This window comes from Aythya fuligula, chromosome 9 (assembly GCF_009819795.1).
Source record: "Aythya fuligula isolate bAytFul2 chromosome 9, bAytFul2.pri, whole genome shotgun sequence".
NCBI classification, from domain to species: domain Eukaryota; kingdom Metazoa; phylum Chordata; class Aves; order Anseriformes; family Anatidae; genus Aythya; species Aythya fuligula.
Window position 1 is genome coordinate 17,898,961 of NC_045567.1, and position 19,997 is coordinate 17,918,957.

A 19,997-nucleotide genomic window follows, 5' to 3' on the forward strand; every position below is an offset into this window, starting at 1 on the left:
ATGCATTGATTGTTTCAGCGCATTATTTGTGAGACTGTCCTAGACCGTCCTTTTAACCGGGGGAAAAAAAAAGTACGGAATACTTGGATCCTGCATGAAACATACGTTCTATGGTGGGCAAGTCTTTTTTGGGGGAAAATAGTCTAAGAACTGATGCAACATCTTGCCTGCTGCTTATGCTGAATGTTTACAGGTACAGAATGGAGCCGATCTGACCCAGCTATGCTGCATTAACATTACCTTGCATGCAATGGAAGACACCACACACACTGCATTTATTTAAATAAGTTGGGTTAAAGACTACAGTCCGTAAGTGACTTTTTTATTGCTCAACCTGTTGATACGTAAGTTATGAATTGCTTCAAAACTGTTTTACAATGAACTCCTTGCAGAGAACTCCTTATTTAAGAAAGATATAATTTTTTAAGAATACATTTAATAAACTTTTGTCATTCACACTTTATTTAAATAATGGTGCTAGAAGTCTCTGGAGATTTTATTTGAGTTTGGTATACTGCCTGTGTCTTTTTATTACATGCTGCTATTCAGTCCTTTGAGCTCTCAAAGACGTAACCAAACCATTTAGTTGTTGATGAAATTGTTATCTTGCCTAGGCTCTTGCTTTGTAATACTCAGCTGAATGGTTTATTGACAACAGGGGACAGTAGCTGCGTGAGTAAACTCCCAAGAGTTTTGGTCCCTGAACAGACACCTGTTAGTCAAGCCCAAGTCTGGACACTTAAAAGGGGGGAGAAATTTACCTCCCTGCTGCTGGATGTTCTGCCAACAACCTACCCTCTATTTATTTCAGTTCCCAAGGTAATTTAAAAAATAAGTTGGCAAGTAAAATATTCAGATTAAGCTGTTTTTTAAACTCAATTCTATGTCTGCAGAGTATAAAATGTCAAACCTTTCTTCCATTAAAAGTTCAAAGGACAACTGGCAGGTGTCAGAACAACTCTTAAGTAAGTCAAATTAGGAAACTGTTCAAGAACCCAAGGCTGAGAGCAGACATGTATGTGAATGGTGTGTGGGGAGAGGACAAGGCCACAGTGTGGTGGCCAAGTGCACAGCTTATTTTGCTGCCGAAGAAATGGGCACGAAGCGCCTGGGGGAAGCCCATGGCTGAGCAACTCTCTGGGTAAGCTCCTTGTTGCACAGCTGGTGCCAGGTGGGAGGTGCGCTCACAACGCATGCACAGGTGGTGGGGCTGTACCAGCAGCTGGCACAGGGGTGTTGCTTCAGGGCCTCTCAGCAGCTGGGGAGCCTGAACCCAGGGGCCAACCTGCTGAGCCTGGCAGCTGTGGAGGCGCAGTCCAGCCATGGCCAGCACAGCTCCTGAAGCCCAGCCATGGCCAGCACAGCTCCTGAAGCAGCAGCAGTGGTCACTGTGGTCGCTGCTCTGTTCACCTGAGTGCGCCGAGGGCTCTGGCTGTGACCTGCATGTATGTACGCAGGTATGTAATTAAAACAATGACCCAGCTAGAAGTGAAAGGTTTATTTAATAAATATAATTTCCATAAATCATTTTTAAAACAACTTCTACTGCCCGAGCTGTACAATAAACATTGACACGCTGTCAGAGAATCAAAAAAAAAACAAACAAAAAAACATGAGGCAGCCACAGTGTCAGAGGTCCCAAAAATCTTTGTACTAATTATTGCTAGTTTCCAGTTGTCAATGCCCCTTATTTGTCTAAAATTAAGGATCAACATTGTTAAAAGTGTACCATCAAATGTTCCTCACAAAGCTATAATTCAAGTTTTTCTTAAAAAAAAATTTATCACACTCCCATAACAGAACAGAAGTCTAGCTGGCTTGTTATTTTAAATTGTGCATAAGAACTGAAGTCTCCAATGTAACCATAACTGGAAATTTTAAAAATCTATTCTTTGCTGTAGTTAGCAAATGCCATCTTCTTTGTACCTGAAAATGATCCTCATTTTAATCCATACAGTTGAGGAAAAAGGAAAAGAGTTAGCTTTTATCTTTGAACTCATGGCAGAAATGCAGAAAGGCTAAGAATGACTGGACTTGGCTCATAAACAAACACTTCCCTTTAAATCTGCTGAGGAAAAATTAATATACACCATAGCACATTTAGGTGTATTGTAGGGCTTCTTTCAGGCAAGTCACACTTTATGGTCTAAGCTATAGTATTTTTCGTCTCTTCCCGTTTAACGTTACATAGACACCTTTTGCCCATGGCCCCTCAGATTTTTATTCTTGTCCATGCATTTATACAAAACAGAAAAAAAAAAAAAAAAAAAAAACCAACAACGAAAAAGTCATATCTCCAATGATGACAATTTTATATACTTACTGTAAAACAACATAACATGGCAACAACTAGAGCAAGGTGAATACTTCAGTGATGAGAATATTCCTTTTAACGAAAGCCACAGAAGCTTGGGCAGCAGACAGGGTCTAAGTTATTTCTGGCATCTCTACGAGCAGTAGAAAAATCTGTGGAAAGCAGAAGCCTTGCAACTACTGATGCAAATGTCTAAGATGATCGATGGCAAGAGCTGATACAGCCACGCGCAGCCAATCTTTCCTCCTCCTGTTTATAAATTGAGTCATTCAAATACAGCTCAGAAACCAGACAAATCATGCCACTGGAAGCAAACAGCAGAGGCAAAGAACATACAAAACAACTGACAATAAAAGAATCACCAAAGAAAATCTGCAAAGAACAAAGTCTAAATAGGAAATAACTTAGGAGAAAAATCTAAAATTAGTTTGTTTTCCTGACAAACGGTTCACTCAGCTCTAGGAATGTATTACCATTTTTAAGAAGTGTTTTGTGTAACGATGCAGCAGCAGGTGCAGTCACAATGGTGTCATAGCTATCAGTTATTCTACAGCAAGAGACTAACAGTCTAAAAAATGGTTATGCATGATTATGCACTTTTGGACCCTGAATTTCACCAACATCACTAATAATAAATCTAGACATGTCAGATGAAACTTAAAAATAATTTAACTACTGACTGAACAGCTTTGAGACATTTCTAATACTAGAAAATGATTTTTTTTTCTCCAATATAGAAGTTAGTCATTAAAAAAAAGTGTTTGGAAGTATTACTAAAGGTTCCTGGTAAGAAATTATAGTTGCCTAATATTCATTCTAAGTTGCATAATCTTTTCTTAAATAATCTTTTGCATTAGAAAACAAATCATTATGAAAAGGTAAAGCTGAAGTTCTCAGCATTTTCTCCTTTGTGTTTTTTGGTACCCTCTTCCCCCATAGCCTTAGAAAACTTATAGAATATATATATATATATATATATTTTTTTTTTTTTCCATCTTTTCACTGCACCCTTTATAAAGCATAAGTTTGGTAACTATGTTTTATCTAAACACCACCACCTCGCTTTTCACAGAACAGGAAAAAAAATGCTGAGAATTCAAATCAGTTCTCAGGGTGGCAAATGGAGAAGGTGCTCCTTCAAAGACGCTGCATAGTAAGGTGACAAACACCACTCTTATTTACTGGACTGTCTCCTGTAGGCTTTCCTGCCATATGTTACGGATTTCAGGCCAAGAGATAATTCTACAATTTCTTCTCTATGGCCAATTCTTCCTCATCCGTTAATTCTAAATCAGAGAGATTAATTCTATCATTAAACTGAGTAAGTTGCATTTTGTTTAAACTTCTTTGTGTAGACTTCTACAGTGTACGCACTGCACAACGAGTGTTTTATACATTTTAACTGTCAAAGGAATACACAGATTATTTCATCTTTCAATAAAAGCAATTTCAAATGAGCTGTGATGTACTTACAAAAACATGATCAATTCCTCCTTTCAAAACAGTTGTCAGACCAAAACCTGTGGTCTTGTACGAACCAATTCTACACTCATTAAATGAGACATTACTGATTTAGATTTACTGCAAATAAAAAAATATACCTTGGCGGACAGATGGATTCTTAAATTCTTCCTGAATTGTTTAAATGCATGTTTCTTCGGTAACCTTACAAACACTGGGAAAAGGGAAAGTAGGGGGGAAAGGGAGAAGAGGAGATGGAAGGTTTTAAAGAAACACATAATGAACGTAAATTATTTTTCAAATACAGTGCTGTGCTTCTTTTGAGCAAATATAATTAACATATTTGTATGGTAAAAGCCAAAATCTATTTATGTACAGAGCTTGAACCAATCTAAATGCTTGGAGTGGGGTTGTTTATCAAAGCCTTTGACTTTCTTTACAAAGTTAACCACAGTTTATATTTCAATACACAATACACTAACCACACATACTGATGAGGTAATGAGGCCTAAGATGGTCAGACAAACCGACTGGATGCTATGGCTGACATGGACAAACAAGTACTTCTGAGAAGTTCAACATGGTGGTTCAGACATAAAAGATACAGCTAAACAGCAGAGATCTGTTAGAATAATCTAAAACATTCTTATTTCCTGGATACCCATGGCAGCTAGAAGACTGGCTCAGAAAAATAAGTCATTAAGAGCATCATTATTTGGAAAATAATTATTAGTATATACATGAAATGTAAATAAAGCTAGAGGAGTAGATGAAATGCAAATATATATATATATTGCATATCTGCTTAAAAATTTTCTCGGGGAAGGGAGAGGCAGCAAGGAGTTTAATACATATCTGCACAGGAACCAGGTCTTGAAGTATATGCAGTTAGCAACACTGCATGTTAATGCCCATTACATGTGGTATGCGAGACTATGTTCAGTTATTTCTTATCCATCTGAACATTCAATGTAGGGATATAGTATACAGCTAAAAGCTTCATGCACTGCACTTAGACAGTCAAAGGCATGATACAAGTATGTACTATGAACACTAAAATACTTATTTAAAAGGAAAACTTCCTATTTCTTTCCTCATGTCATAACTGATTTATGGCTTCTAGTTGTGAACTGATCTTGGTCTAATACCAGCAGGATGAAAACCTATTATTTTGCATGTTCAAGTCACTACAAGTTCCAAAACAAGGTTGCAATGACAATTTACTACAAAAACATTGCCTTTAACAATGAAAACTTGAAGATCTAGTAGTATCTGCAGCCTTCAGTTTAGAATGAAGCTTCCAGTCCTTAATGCAAAGATAAAGTTCCACGAGAACTGAACTAACACAAGTTAAAGCCATGAGCAATTAATAGCAGACCCGTTTATAGGTTAAGGAACATCCAAAACATGACACAAGGAGAACTGGACCTCACCTGCAGCTCACTGAACTTGGGAGAATTTGGGATGATTGGAACAAGAGGGATTACTCCCCTCCCTGGCCCCACTAGGACATCGCATCAAGATGTTTCTGCCACAGAATTTGCTTGGGAGACAGTGCTTGAGCCAATAGCAAAAACTCATACAGACAGGGTGACAGCAGCTAATGCTGTTTTTGTCCATATTTTAGGCTTAACTGAAGCTTAACAGGTTTGCATAGACACTACTTACAGGTGCTATTTACAGTCTGTTCGATTTACATTTTATTCCACAAAGAATATATATATATATATATATATTTAATCTTTTGCTGTCTGACAAGGAAGATATTTACAATATTGATGGGACTTCTTCAGTATCAGAGACTGACTCCAAACTGGATTCCCAAACAAGCATCCAGAAGCAGCAGCATTTTTACTGGCCTCTACCTGAAGCCTACCTAAGGCAATGCTCTATTATATCTCTAGTGGCAGCACCTCCATTTTACCTCCCACGTTTAAGACAACTAGTAAGCTTAGCCATCTTAGCAGAATGAAGAGGCAAATGTTGCTACACAGCCCCGAACATCCAGACACACTTACACTGGTGAGAGAAGAGGGGAGGGGAAAAAAATGTACCTGCACGATGTACCATTCAAAGTTGCATCTGTGCAATCTGTTTTTATTGGCGTACTTAGGTATAAAAACATTGCCACCAATGTCTCAGATCCTTTAGATATATGAAGATAATTAAGCATTAATTGCATCTTTGAAGTACAACATGACCAAATATAAATACATGAAAAAGAAAACATGCAAAGATTCCCCAACGATAAAAGAATTACTCATTCAAAAAATTTATGCTAGTGAGACACCTGCACAATCCACAATTTCTTTCCCAATTTTCCATGTCAAATTCGTGAATTGTTATAACAAAACACAGAGCATTAGAAAAGATGACTGGCTTCTGAATTGTACTTCAAGAAAAGTGAACTGTTACACCCCTTACAATTCCAAATTACTGATCTGTAAACTAGCTGCTTTTCAGTGATGACTAACACATTGCTATTCATACACCAGCATAAATATTTGAATTGTATTTCACTCTCAAAAGTATTGAGTGCTTATACACTGTAGTAACCACCCATGGAAATAACAAGAGTGATTTGAAAACCGTTAAGACAGCATCTGTAAGAAACAGGTTCAAAATGAGTGCGTGAGTGTGTGTATGTAAAGTGAAGGGTCATCATGAAAAATGCAACTTTTTAATAAAGTTTCATTTTGCAAATTCAGTTCTATTGAATCATTTGGATTTGGGAGAAGAAAGATTTTGTTGCTGTGTTACATCAGTGTCTCAAGTATCAAATACAAGATTCCAATCTGCTAACATGGTAACAAAAAAGATTAAATGGTCAGAGGTAAACGCATTCCTTAAAAAATTGTTTAGCAACTTGTGGATATAATTAGAAAAACTATTGGAAGCAATTACAGTCCATATGACTGTTATGCTAGGCCAAAAGACAAGCCACAGTTTGTCTTTAAGTCATGCTATAGTCCTGTCTAGGGCAGGGATGCAGCATTGAACTCACTTCAGAACCTACTATAGGTATGTGAGCACCACATGGCTTCCACAAGGCATTTACAAATGTCCCTGTTAACAAGTGGGTGAGTCCATTGTGGAGAGAGTCAAGATGCTTCTGTCGTTGGCATAGAAGGGATCCGATGAACTCCATGATCTAAAGTAACAATAAAAGAAAAGTTTGGCTGACTGGGAATTTATAATCTAGAGGCAAGGCGCAAAGTCTATGAAAGCAAAGAAAAAATGTTAGGAGATCAGGCAAATGAAGCTCTTTAAAAGACTAATCTATTAGTTTTATGTAAAAAGCTGCAATTCATTTAAACGTTTGAAAGTACACTATAGTTAATAGAGCCAACTATTTAATTAAAAATTCCATGCCTTCCAGAAAGGTAAAGTTAATCTCAGCTACAGATATTTTCACTGCTTTAAACTTAAATAACCAGAAGTTTATATTTATTGGCCAGCTTTCCAACTAGTTTTAGTACTGTGCCTCACAAATGTTGCACACGTAAGTTCAGGCACTTTGAACGCTACGGTCTGATTGCCTGAAGTCATTCTAGTAAAGCCTTGTGGTAAGCACAGCTAACCACAGCATGCCAGTAGATTGCTGTTCTAACATTAAACGCCCGTGCTGTCTCAAGTTACGGGTGGGCAAAACCTTATCTGCAGCCATGAGTTTATTTCAACCCTTACTGTTAAATTTAAGTTAAATTTTAAGACATCGGGAAAAATATCTAACATGTTATGACTCTTGATTCAGAAGTGATCTTGCAACATCTCTCTCTCAAGGACGGATTACTGCTTTTGGAGAAGAAACACTTTAGAGGGGCCATTGTTTCTGGTTGAAAAATATTATAGGACTGTACATGAAAAGCTGAAAAATAAAGGGTTGGAATGCAAGAAATCCAAGTATAACAAACTTATCCTCCAAATTTTCCTCTGTCAGAAATCTGCTGTTTCTTTAGAACTGTTACATGCAGTGCCTTGACACGAGTACTACTAATGGCAGAGCCAACAACACATTAATGAGCCCTACTGTACAAGAATGTATGTGATCCAGCATTCCTAATATTTTAGTGACTGACAAACTGACAGACAATTTAATGGAACAGACAGACAAAAATGCATTTCATCATACTACAACACACATTTTATAGTGAATGAAACTATAGAAAATACTTCTTGAATACGTTTTACAAGCAGTAAGTACTGAATTCCTATAGCCCTCTACTCCAAGCATTTGCACAACTTTGATTCATCAACGTTTCTATCAAAATTTGATACCGTATTTGATTTCATGTTCAGTTATCATATTTGACAGAGTATCAGGAGCACAAAATACAACACAATCTATCTACATCAATATTATTTAAAATTCTGCTCATCATTCCACAGCATGCTTACAATTTGCTGCTGTCTCCTGGTTGAATATGAAGCTGCTTTATACAGCATAAGTATGCAAGAGGCTGTCTAACTTGTGACTGTGCGATCTAAGACATCAGCTATTAAGTGCAATGAAAGCAGCTCAAGAAAATTTACAAGCATTTTTAAATCACCAAATAGCTTTTCTAACTGTACCTTCAGGATTTCTCAACTTACACCTGCCATATGTGATCAAAGCAATTAGTACATTAAGAAATAAACAAAGACTTTCACATATTATAAGGCAAGTGTAAGGAAAGAATGTAAACAGTCTTGACTTTTAGACTAGGTTTTAAGTGATGTTGCTGTGGATGCAACTGAAGTCACTGGAGAAAAGACTGAAATAAAAAGTTTTCTTTGTAGTTCTACTGTACAGAAAATTAAGTGAAATGAGAAAGTGGTTCAAAGAAATTTCAACCAGAGGCAAAAGCAAAAGCTACGGAGCTTCAAGCCCTAGTGCGGCACCACTACAGTTTTGCATAATCAATAAACATAATACTAACTTCGGTGTTCTAACAATTCTGAAGTTACTTAGCTAGGTGCAACTTCATTTGAAAATCACGAGGTAAACAGACACAAAAGCTGAGAAAAAGCAATCTTCAAAAAATGCTTAATATTCTGTCAAATATGATTCATCTTCAATAAATATTTTTAAGTTAAAGAAAAACAAACTGCGTGAAATAAGGAAATGGTAAAAGTGTAAATACATTGCAGAAACAGAATACCTACCTTGTAAAATTACACATTACTAAAGCAAATGTTAACCAAAAAATCTGCTCTAATTAGATAACAATAAATGAAAAAAAACAGCACGAGAAATGTTTCATTTGTAAAGCACAGTTTTACAGAGAGGTGGTGAAAAAACACCAAAAAAAGAAACAAAATAACAAAAAAAGCCACAAGACCTTAGAGCAAATACCACCAAGAGGTTGATTTTTAGACCAATTAAATGCTCATCTTGTAGATTAAGAATTCTATTAAATTGTTTATTTTACACATCATGCCCGCCTTCTATACAGCAAGAATTTAATTAAAAATGTACTTATCATAACAGTTCATTTTTCATATGGAATGAAACATTTTGCATAATCATACCCTAGATTTGTAGAAATGCTGAGTAAATTTCATAAGCAAGCCAAATGAGAAACCAACTGAAACCACAGACATGGCGTTCAACACAAGAGTTCAAAACAGGGATGTACTACGTATCACGTCAATACCTAAAGGCAAAATCAGAACTGACAAAGCTTGTCAGTGAAAGTTACCCACACAAGATTTCATACTGAACGAATGATATCATGACCTTTAACGAAAAGAGACAAAGTGTCAAATACAAAATGAGTTTCCTTGAAAATGCGTGAAGTGCAACTTTTTCAGGTTTGCCTTTTGACCAATGAAGGACCATGGTATCATTCAGGGATTGAGATTACGATGTACAAAAGACCATTTGTATTTCTACCCCCAAATATTTCCGTGTTTGTAAGACAGCCCTCTCTATTTGGAAACGGGGAGATGGCACATGAGCAGATTTAGTAAGAGCTTTTTTCCCCTCACAGTTTTGCTCACTGCAAGAAAAGTATCGCTCCTCAGAAGTATTTGATTACTGTAACGTGCTTTTATCCCACAGAGGTTTATTTTACATGTGGTTTGTGAAGGAAAAGATTTATTTAGCACATACTTTGGAATGGCACACATGATTTTGACAATAAACCTTCTAGAACTTAAAAAACGTTTAAAATTCTTAGAACCTGATGGCTCTGTTCTGTCAATTACACTGATTTTAGAAATAGATTATAAAAGTTATACTACAAAAATATTTAATCTCCATATCAATCAATGGCTGCAAGATTAAAGACTTTCCTTATAACAATAAAGTTATATTCAAGGAGGGGGTGTGAGCCTTTTCTATATCTTCAGGAGTAATTCAAGCTCCAAGGTAAATATTTGGAGGTTGTACATCAAGAACCAAGGGGGAAAGTCTTTTGACTTTACAAACAACTCCTGATTCGTGAAGGCAAAAAATCATAAAACAGGAGAATAAAAGCAGCAGCGAGGCTTGATTATCTAAAGAGAAGAATGTACAAAAAAAATCAAGAGAAATTATGATAGATACAATGCAAGAACTTGTACTAAGCCAAACTAAACATTATAACAGAAATTTTTTGAAAACCGTTTTTCCCCCTCCCCATCCCAAAAGAAAGCACTCAAAAAGAAGAAAGAAACTTATCTTTGAGGATGAATAAAGTACAATAAAGTGTTGCATTTCCTACTTAAATAAACAAAACCTGCAGCTGGTTTGTTAGACATCTATAGCTGCAGGCTCATCAGGTTCCAGTTTATAGGAGAATCGTCTGCAGCAAAGGCTATTGAGAGAAATTCCACACCTGTTGACCCGGGTTGGACTACATCTTCCCATTAGTCGTTCCAGCATTCTTCTAACAGATGTGCATGCTGTTTCCCCATCTGAGAAGCAGCACATGGAGTCCAAGCAGTTGATACCTGAACTTGCCTCAGTAAGCTGGAAGGATGAAACATAAAAAAGAAAAATAAAATAAAATTAGTATTTGTAAATTCTAGCAATAAAGATGTTATCAGAAATCACTTAGGAAAGGCAGGTTTTCTTGAAGTTAATGTGTTGAATATTTTTCAATCTTACTGAAGAACTACATTGCTGTTCACCATTTCCCTTCCCAAGGCCTATAAACACTATTATTTGATGTTCCCAAGGTTTAAAACACAGCCTCGCTGAGCATATGGAAACTGTATAACACCATTTGTGCTTAATGATAAAAATAAACTGGTTACCAATTTTCTGCATTACAGCTAAATGAATTTCTGGAGCAGAGCATCATGCAGTTTAAACTGTCCAGGCTTGATTAAACTCAGTAGAGGTACAACAATTTATACAATCTGCAGGTGTATTTTTTAAGCAAAATCTATTTAGAGAAAGCTTCAAATCAAGGCTACGAAATAAAAGTGCAGCAATGTGATTGTAAGTATTAATTATTCCTTAAGAAGCATAGAATGCAACTTCCGATAATAATTTAGATCCTATCACAACCATAGGTACACATATCCTTGCCTTTGAAAGGAACAAAAGCAAATCCCTAATTTTGTGAAAATCTCTAGATACGAATCAGACGGATGCTAAAAAGGTTTAGTCAAGCTTATGTCAGTACGAAGAGCAATTCAGCATTAGTATAACAAACTTCCTATTGTTCATTCTTAGCATAATGAGAAAAGGACCCAAACAAAATGAAAGTTACATGGAGATGTACGGGTTAAAGGTAAATTACATCTATTGCTGTACTCCCCTATTATTTTTGAACACTAGTCAACTGCAACACAAGTGAAATCCAACTGAAACTTAGCACTATTGGATAGAGAATATCCAAATCTGATTTTAGCATTCTTTCCAAAAGGAAAAGCGGAGTGTGGGGATTCTTTCTGATTTTACTTAAAAAGTCTACATGAGAGCATCCTGTCAAACAACTGCCAAACATACAGGCTGATTTTAAGCACCCATTATTCTTAACTCACTCTCAGACACCTGTGAATGAGGAAACCCATGAGAAGTCAGCTTAACCTATGGCAGGGCACAGCTCAGTTTTAAGAACGTTCCCCGACTTTTCACCACGTGACTGAAAGTAAATGACTGTTGTCTGAAAGACTTTGGTTTCCAAACCCAATTTCTTTCATGCCACCCATTCTTACCCGGTACTAACATCTCAGTTTCTCAGAGAACAGTTTCTCAGAGCAGACACATCGATTATGAGCAGACACATTCCTTCCTAATCCCCTAAAACCCAGGCAACTTGGACAGATTACAGCTTCCTAACAGAACAACTCCTTTTCTAGAATGAACAAGCAGCCAAAAGAAACAGGAGACTTTTGGAAATCCAAGAAATCCAAGTACAGTTCACAACTGTGCTGTCACAGAAGATACCATGACGAGGAACAGCATAATTTACAGCGTTGCACTGAAAGCAAGTACAACCTTCACGGCAATTTCTTATTGTGCTGACAGAGTATTAGACAAGAAATTACACAGAGCAGAAGCAATTCCTAGCAGGAGGTCAGAAAGCAAGCTCCCTGCCACACATACAGTGATCTTCACTGTTGTGTTAACAGCAAGACAAACTCTGAACATTCCTCCACTTAAGATTTCAAAAGTCCTGATACAGAGCAGTCCTTGACGTTATTAAAAGACTGGCATAAAGAAGAACCAGGAGTCATGCAAACTAGCTCTCAAGGAGGGAACCTTCTTTCTGGATTTCTGGAGTTCTGGATTTGGAGGCATGGTCACTCCTCTGCAGTAGAATCTCCTTCGTTCCTCTCAAGTTAGAGGCTAACAAAAAGCTGGGCTCATACATGAACCATTATTTATGGAGAAGTTAATATTATCCTTTTAAAAAAACAATAGATCTGACCTTACGTAAGCTTGCACAAAACATTTATGTTCTATCAAATTCACATCTAAGTGTAAAGTAATACTGGACATGCATTAAGGACACAACATAAACTCCGTTTTATGTGTACATATGTTGGGTATCACTGCCTGGAGAACGTGGGTTTTAATATCTATGCCCACTGTATGGAAGGAAGATATTTATATTATGCTAAAGAGCTCTTCCCACTTTTCTCTCTGTGGCAGAGAGTTACAATCATAGGTCTATAGCAAAGTAAAATATGGAGATGATTATGCTCTGCTGCCTTACCATGCCAAAGACCTGAAACATACCCTCAAGAGATAAAAGGGAGGTGAGCCAATGCTTACAAAATCAATACACACAGAGAAATATCCGATATTATTCACATTTGGGCTGCAAACAGTCTTTTCAGAAGGTAAGATCTGGGATCACCATAACAGAACAGGTATTATAACAGATCATTTAATGTAATAAATGAAAAACACAGTTGAAATGTTGAATTAAAGAGTGATTTGGTTTGATAAAGAAAATCAGACCCACATACTGTGATACCCACATTTCTGTTATCTACGAGAAAACTTGCATCTTGGAGATGGCTTCATGACTGTCTATAAAATGATATTTATAAATATATATACACACACAGTAGGGTAGAGTGGGAGTACTACCTAGTGAACGTAAGAACTGTCCTGTAGGCTAGATGGATCTAGCAGTTGCCTATTGTCCTCCCCTCTGTGCTTGCTTTCAGCAAAGTCACATGCTGAGCTGACTGAACCCTTATCTTCTTCCATCTAGAAGGACAGAAAAGCAACAGATCTTATAAAGCACCATGCTTGCATTGCTTTAAAACAGTTACCACATGAACCTTCATTTTACAGATTTGTTCTTGAGAGAACAGGGCACATTTACATAGAAGAGGCAATTTTTTCAAGTTAATTGGTAAAACACATGGTTTATCAGCGCACAAGTATTAGAAAAGTTTGGTCTTTTTGTGCACCACAGACTGCAGAAGGGGAAACTAAGTCTGACATTTATTTCAAATTTTCAGATTGAGGTTTAGTTGTCCTTTTCCAACAGGAAGGATCATTTCAATTTGTTCATCTTACTACAAGGTGTTCAATATGCGACACAACAGACATTTCAACCAAACATGTAATCACACTGAAATACGCAGTTGGGACTTCGCTGAACAGTAAATGTATTTAACCACGCACATCAAGGTACAAATATTGCAGGGTATTTTCCTGAGCCCAGGTGCTAACTACCAACGTGTCTGATACCGTATGGACATTTAAGAAGGTATATGATACAGGTATTGCTAATCTAGGTATTGCTAATCTACAATTAAGTTGCAACTTAACTCCCTTTTCTAAAGCTCACTTCTGTTTTTTAATCCATAACATGCTGTGTAACAAAATGACAATTAGAAAGCTTTAGAATTTTAAAAGAATATAAGAGTACTGACATCTAACAACTTCATTGGAACTTATAATTTCAACTTTTTTTTTTCTACTCTTCATTTCTTCAAATCAAGTAAACCTACAAATGCCATTTTTTTCAATTATTTCAAAATAATTAGTAAAAAGTATTTTCCAGTAAGTACACATGTACACTTTTGTTACTGAAAATCAGTATGAAAAATCTACTCTCTCATTGATTCCCTCTTCCTATCATAGGTTCTGTGGATTAGCTCACAGACAAGCAACACGCTATGCTAACACAATATACAAACCTGTAAAGGAAGACAAAGTTTGTTCAAAGTTTAGCAAATTATGGTGTTCTGATATATTTCACTACTGTACACTTGTACAGTTTTTTTGGAAGTTATGTGGTTTCTGTAAGGAATGTGTAAAATGAACAGAAAACTCCCTGCTCTGACTTCTACACAGCTGGTCTAGATCACATATGATAGCTATTAGGAGAGGAATCCTATGTAACAGCAACTAGAGGAAAAAATACAGACAAGTAATGAAGGCCATAAAGACAGGGCCAGAAGTTATGGAGACAAGTAAAGAAAGCAGATCTCTACAGAGATGAAAGGAAAACAAGCCAACAACAGATTCATGGGAGGGCAGATGAAGAAAGAACAGGGTCTCATGCTAAGGTAAATGCTCCAGTTTAAGAGTCCTACATATGTTATGCACTGACAACCTTCCCTGTAAATAAAAATCCTGTCTGTGTTTTTTGTTTCCCTGACACTGTACACAACTGTAATACACTGTCAAAATGTAAAAGCCTCTATAAACAGTTAATCTCTGATTAGAATTAGAACATGTATCTGAACAACACGTCTTGCATGCAGATTAAGATTTCTGACAGTTCTTACGAAGCAGAGACATCAAACATTTAACACAAACCTCACACGCAAAACTTTGTTTACAAAGAAAAAACAGAAATGAGATACAATGGAGCCCAGTTAATAGCCCAAGATAGAATTTGACATGTTCCACTAACTAGAGACAGCTATAGAAGAAAGAAAAAGGAATTTTTTCAAGTATTCAGTCATCCGTCTCCGGGTAAGCATAAAGCCTGCACCTGACCTGTGCTGTCGTATTTCCTTTTCATCCCAAGCTACAAAATGACATTATAGTTCAGAGGTAAGAGTTTAAGAGGCATACACAAGAGTGCATTTCTGCCTTACAGAAATCACAGGGATGTTTAGAAGACCCCAAGCTCTTAATTCTGTGTACACCACAAATGTTTTATAAACTTGAACATTTTTGGACACTGAAGTCTAACCACGCAAAATTTGATTACAACATCCCATATATTTTAATTTGCATTCATAAAAGGTGTTAATGTTCTGTTGATATACCATTGCTTTGGTATATCAACAGAACACTAAGCACATTCTCAGAACATGGCATACGTCAGTTAAACCTGGCACTACATTGCTTTTGCTTTTCATCTGAAGACTAACGAAGAACTAGAGAAAGCCAAGTCCTAAGTTTACTAAAATTGAAGAGGTAGCTGTACTGCAGTTTTTGCTCTGCTTTAAAGCTAGTAAGTGCTAAATTTAAAGAAAAGAAAAAAAAAAAAAAAAAAACAAAACAAAAAACAATGCCTCTCTGGGGTGTTTGGCAATCTAAATTGCAGAATTCCTGATGTGTTTTCACAGTGTGACAAATAATGGCTAAAACCTGTTAATAAGCCATCTGAGCAGAACAGCCACTTCAGATGTCTCCCTGCAAATATACTGTCCACTCTCAGAGCAAACAGAAAGCTTTTTCTTTTTGATTTTAATAGGGCTTTTATTGTTTCAATTAACTGATTTAAAAATACTCTAACCACTTCCAATGACAACCTCATCTCTTCTACTTTCCCTTATTAAAAAAATGTAAATTAGTGTCTCAAACCCCCCAAACATGGGTTGCTTGGTTCTCCTAGCATCCATTCTCATGCTTTTAGGCAACAGTTACCTACAAATTATGTAAAAGAAATCAGTTCTCTGCATTATTTCTTACCATATAATATAGATGTAGATAAGGGTAGGATAATACATCAAACAGATTAAGACATTATTGATGCATAAGAATGTTTTAGTCTTACAAGTGAGAATCATTATTTGATAGCGTTTCACGTACTGAACTCTGCTACACATGTACACTTATCTTTTCTTGTATAATTTTCTAGAACTTTGTATAAAATGTATTTGAGAACATGTACCTGTAACAGTCAAAATAAACAACACTCACTTCATATATGCACAAAACAAACACAGAAAGCCTTAGCTGCACAAGTGTACATATGCACCCAAATTTAAAACATTTTCTGCACTTTCAACACAAGTGAAAGCAAATTAAAATGGGCAAACAACTCGCAATAAACTGCTGCTTGAAATATATGGACCTTCCTGTCACGGCCTGATGAAGCTGAAATTATCCAACATGCAAAAAGCACTATTAATTTTGATCATGAAGAAATTAAAGCATTTTAACCATGCTAGAAACTATAATTATTTAAAAATGGATGCAAGAAGAGCTAGGTCTATTCCAAAAGTAGAGCATCATGCTAGGGATATTTTTTCCTAAAAACAAAGCACGTCCAACATGCTACTTAGGAGAAGCATTTGGCTCAAAAACACAGAGCGAAGCCAAGAAATATACCAAACTTAATGTATCTGCACTATATTGCCCTCTCAACCCGCTAATATTCATGCCTCTTCCCATCTCTCTCAGCACTGGTTAGTTCACCTTCAGCATGCATAAGAGTTGATGAGGAACTGTCCCTCCTACTCTACCTAATTTTGCTCAGCTGATTCCTTGCCCTGGACAATGGCTGCAGTGCGATGAACTCGTCACTTAAAGCAACTCTGTTGGAGTACATCTACAGTTGGACAGAGAAGGGATGGAACATACATGTCAGTCAGTAGCAGCAGTAATTTTCTAAGAGAAAGACACAGGACAAGACATTGTTATAAAAGTGGTATGCACATTATATACAGAAACACAAGCCTGGTACCTTTAAGACAGTTCCTGGATCATCACGGCCAGTTGTTGTTTGGGAGGACCATACCTGAGTGCACCTCGGCTTTCACACTAAAGACAAAGGCCTTTACGCTTACATGTCTATACTTTACCTCACATCCTTACTCTGTATTACCTTGTTTCCTCAACAGTGCTGTGATTTACCACAAGATTTATATTTTGATTCAGATTTCCCTTACTGTCCAAGTCTTCCTACTTGCCATAGTTGGGAAAGAACAGAACTATAGTCAGAAATTACCCAGAACGGGGTAAAAGACCAAAGGCAGAAGACCAAAGTCAAACATATGATGTACTGTCTTCAAGGTCGGCAAAAAAACTAGGAACACAGGAGAAAAACAAACCAAAACACAACCTAAACCAAAACAAACAACAACAAAAAAAAAGACACTGGCACCCTAAAAGGGAAAGGTAGATCTAACCAAGCTAATCCTGTGATAGAAGTCAACTCATGCTAGCCCATGGAAGACACAGATTTTTATTTTCCTTAAAGTCATTGTAGAACATAGAAAAATTACATTTAAAGTTTAACACCTTCTAAAGTGGTTCTCCCTTATACTGGTTAAATTTAATCGCTTTCTTGGAAGTAATTTATCTAAGTGTAACATTTAACCATGACTGTTGATACTATGACCTTACACCAATTAAAGGATTTAAAATTAAGTTGCTTACATACTCAATAGAGTAATGTAGACACCTATAGATTGGGTTAATTCAGAGCGCTACAGTGCGTAATTCACACAAATAGTGTGCTCTAAGTTTCTGGAAGAGTAAAATAATTGGAACAAGCATTTTCAGTCAAGAAAGACATGTTAGTTTTACTCACAACTTTCAGGGGAATATTTTACAATCTAAATAATGGAGGGAAGAAGTAATTTAAATAGCTATGAATTTAAACATCAGTAACTAAATATTAGTTCATGTAACAATTTGTCTTGCTCTAATAAAAACTTAGGAACTGTAAACTAAACTTTTCTTCCCTCAACATGCAAATGCACCACTTTAGTCATACAGTTAAAAATGAAAAATTAAAAATAATTCAGTTGCACAGAGGGTGCTTTAGGACACAAGTGTTCTCCAAACTCACTCTATTGGAAAGCTTGAGACATTTCCTCTGCTTTGAAAATGAAAGAAAAATATTTACCTCAAATTTAAAATACATCTAATGAGGTATAATAATGAAAGAAGCATCCTGTTACTTCCTGAAAGTAAGCATGGAAAATAAGTTGGTCACCTTGAATATATTCACTTAGGTCTACTTCTTCACTTGAAGAATAGCTTATGAAATTCTGTAGGGTCAATTGTCACATTACAATGTGGAAAATCTCAACAAAATAAACCTCATAAAAGCCACAAACAGGTGACTTCTTTTTGGAAATACATTTTTAACTGTGATTTTGCTATCAGACATGCAGAGAAACCACCAGCTGGCTGCTGAAGAATTTTTGGTCAAATCACATTTTAAATACTTAAACTTTGCAGTGTCAGGAGCTAGTTTTCAGAAAAAGGCAGTGCTTTAGTAAACACAGACCTTGGCGTTGAAATGGCTGTCAAATGGCACTGCAGAATGAGGAAAAGGAAAATCAAGCTGTGCACAAAACAAAATTATCATGGCCATGAATTAAGCTATAGCCACAAGAAATGTGTTAAACGTCCATCAAGATGGTTTCTTAAAGGTAAGAAGCCTGATTGTGTCCTTGATACAAACGACTGTAATTGAAACAAACAACCTGATTTTTTTTTTGAATCAATTAAGAAAACAAGACAATGAAATAAGGATTATATGGCAAAGGCTACAGGAAAAATGTAGGGCTTTTGGTGTTTTAATGCAAGTGCTTTTTTTTTTTTTTTTTTTTTTAGGGACACGAGAAACCTCAGCAACCATACTGATACACTGCCAAACAGAAATAGTTGATGTAAAGAAATGAAATGGAAGTGTTCAATAAATATTGTTTTAAGTTTTTAAGGGAAAAAAAAAAAAAAAAAAAAAGAATCTAAGTAAGTAAAGAAGAAGTTCTCTAAAATCAAACATGCAATCAGGATTCTTAGCAGGTCTATCTGAGCAGTTTTCTGTAAGCTAGTGTTTTTTTTAAGAACAACCACTCGGATTAAAGCTTAGATTTCAGCTCTTAAATTCCAGGAGTGGAAAATGCAGCTAGTATTCCAATTCTGAAAAGGGATTAATAGATATTTTGGCTAGCTACAGGTTTGTCAGCAGAACATCTCACATGGATGTTTTTAAACACAAATTAGGGGGGTAATATAATTCAAGTGAATAAAAAGGCACATACATCAAAGTAATTTAAAGATTAAATACTAAAGGTAACAACACTGATGTAATGTGGTTAAGAGTTCTGTGTATATAGCTCAATAAAATTTGGATTAAGCATCTAGGACACCACAAAAATCAATATGGCACACATTAAACAGACTAAAAACTGCCAACAGTTTTCAGAAGAGAACTGTATATGGGCTATCTTCATCAACTGGCTGCTTTTCTATTTACTGTCTTTTTTACTGCTATCTGACCTCTTGGCAATGACCTGGAAGAAAACCAGCTCTTGCAGATAAGAAAGATGCAGAAGATAACAGGTTATTGACCTATATTATTTAGTGAACTGAATACAGCTGAGGAACTTGTAATTTCCATACTTGGCACTGATGTAAGCAATGCTGGAATACTGTGTCTTGTGGTGATAGACAAAATTTAAGGAGTGGTACAGATTACAGAAGTATAGATTACAAACTTTTTTTTTTTTTTTTTTTCTCCTTCAAAAGTTCAAGTTCAATCTCTGTCAGATCAAATTAATTTGATCAGAAACCTAACTGTGAATAAAAAAGTCATTAACAGAAGAACTTACAGTTTATCAGAAAGGGTATACAAAGATAAGT

The 19,997-nt window shown here is 36.2% G+C and overlaps 1 protein-coding gene across 11 annotated transcripts in view; it reads right to left on the bottom strand.

The window, feature by feature from the left end:
* Positions 1 to 2,279: 2,279 nt before the first annotated feature.
* Positions 2,280 to 19,997, bottom strand: part of ATP11B (ATPase phospholipid transporting 11B (putative)) — a 60,556-nt gene continuing 42,838 nt past the window's right edge. For 2 of the 11 annotated variants that reach the window (XM_032193679.1, XM_032193676.1), the window contains 2 exons: positions 10,576 to 10,709; positions 5,840 to 6,926 (listed from right to left, as the gene is read on the bottom strand). In XM_032193679.1, the coding sequence (XP_032049570.1) occupies positions 6,845 to 6,926; positions 10,576 to 10,709 (216 nt within the window). In that variant the 3' untranslated portion in view covers positions 5,840 to 6,844. Of the gene's footprint in view, positions 3,990 to 5,839; positions 10,710 to 13,289; positions 13,413 to 16,861; positions 16,948 to 19,997 lie in introns of those variants that run through there. The other 9 variants (XM_032193678.1, XM_032193675.1, XM_032193685.1 and 6 more) reach the window with 8 other exon arrangements.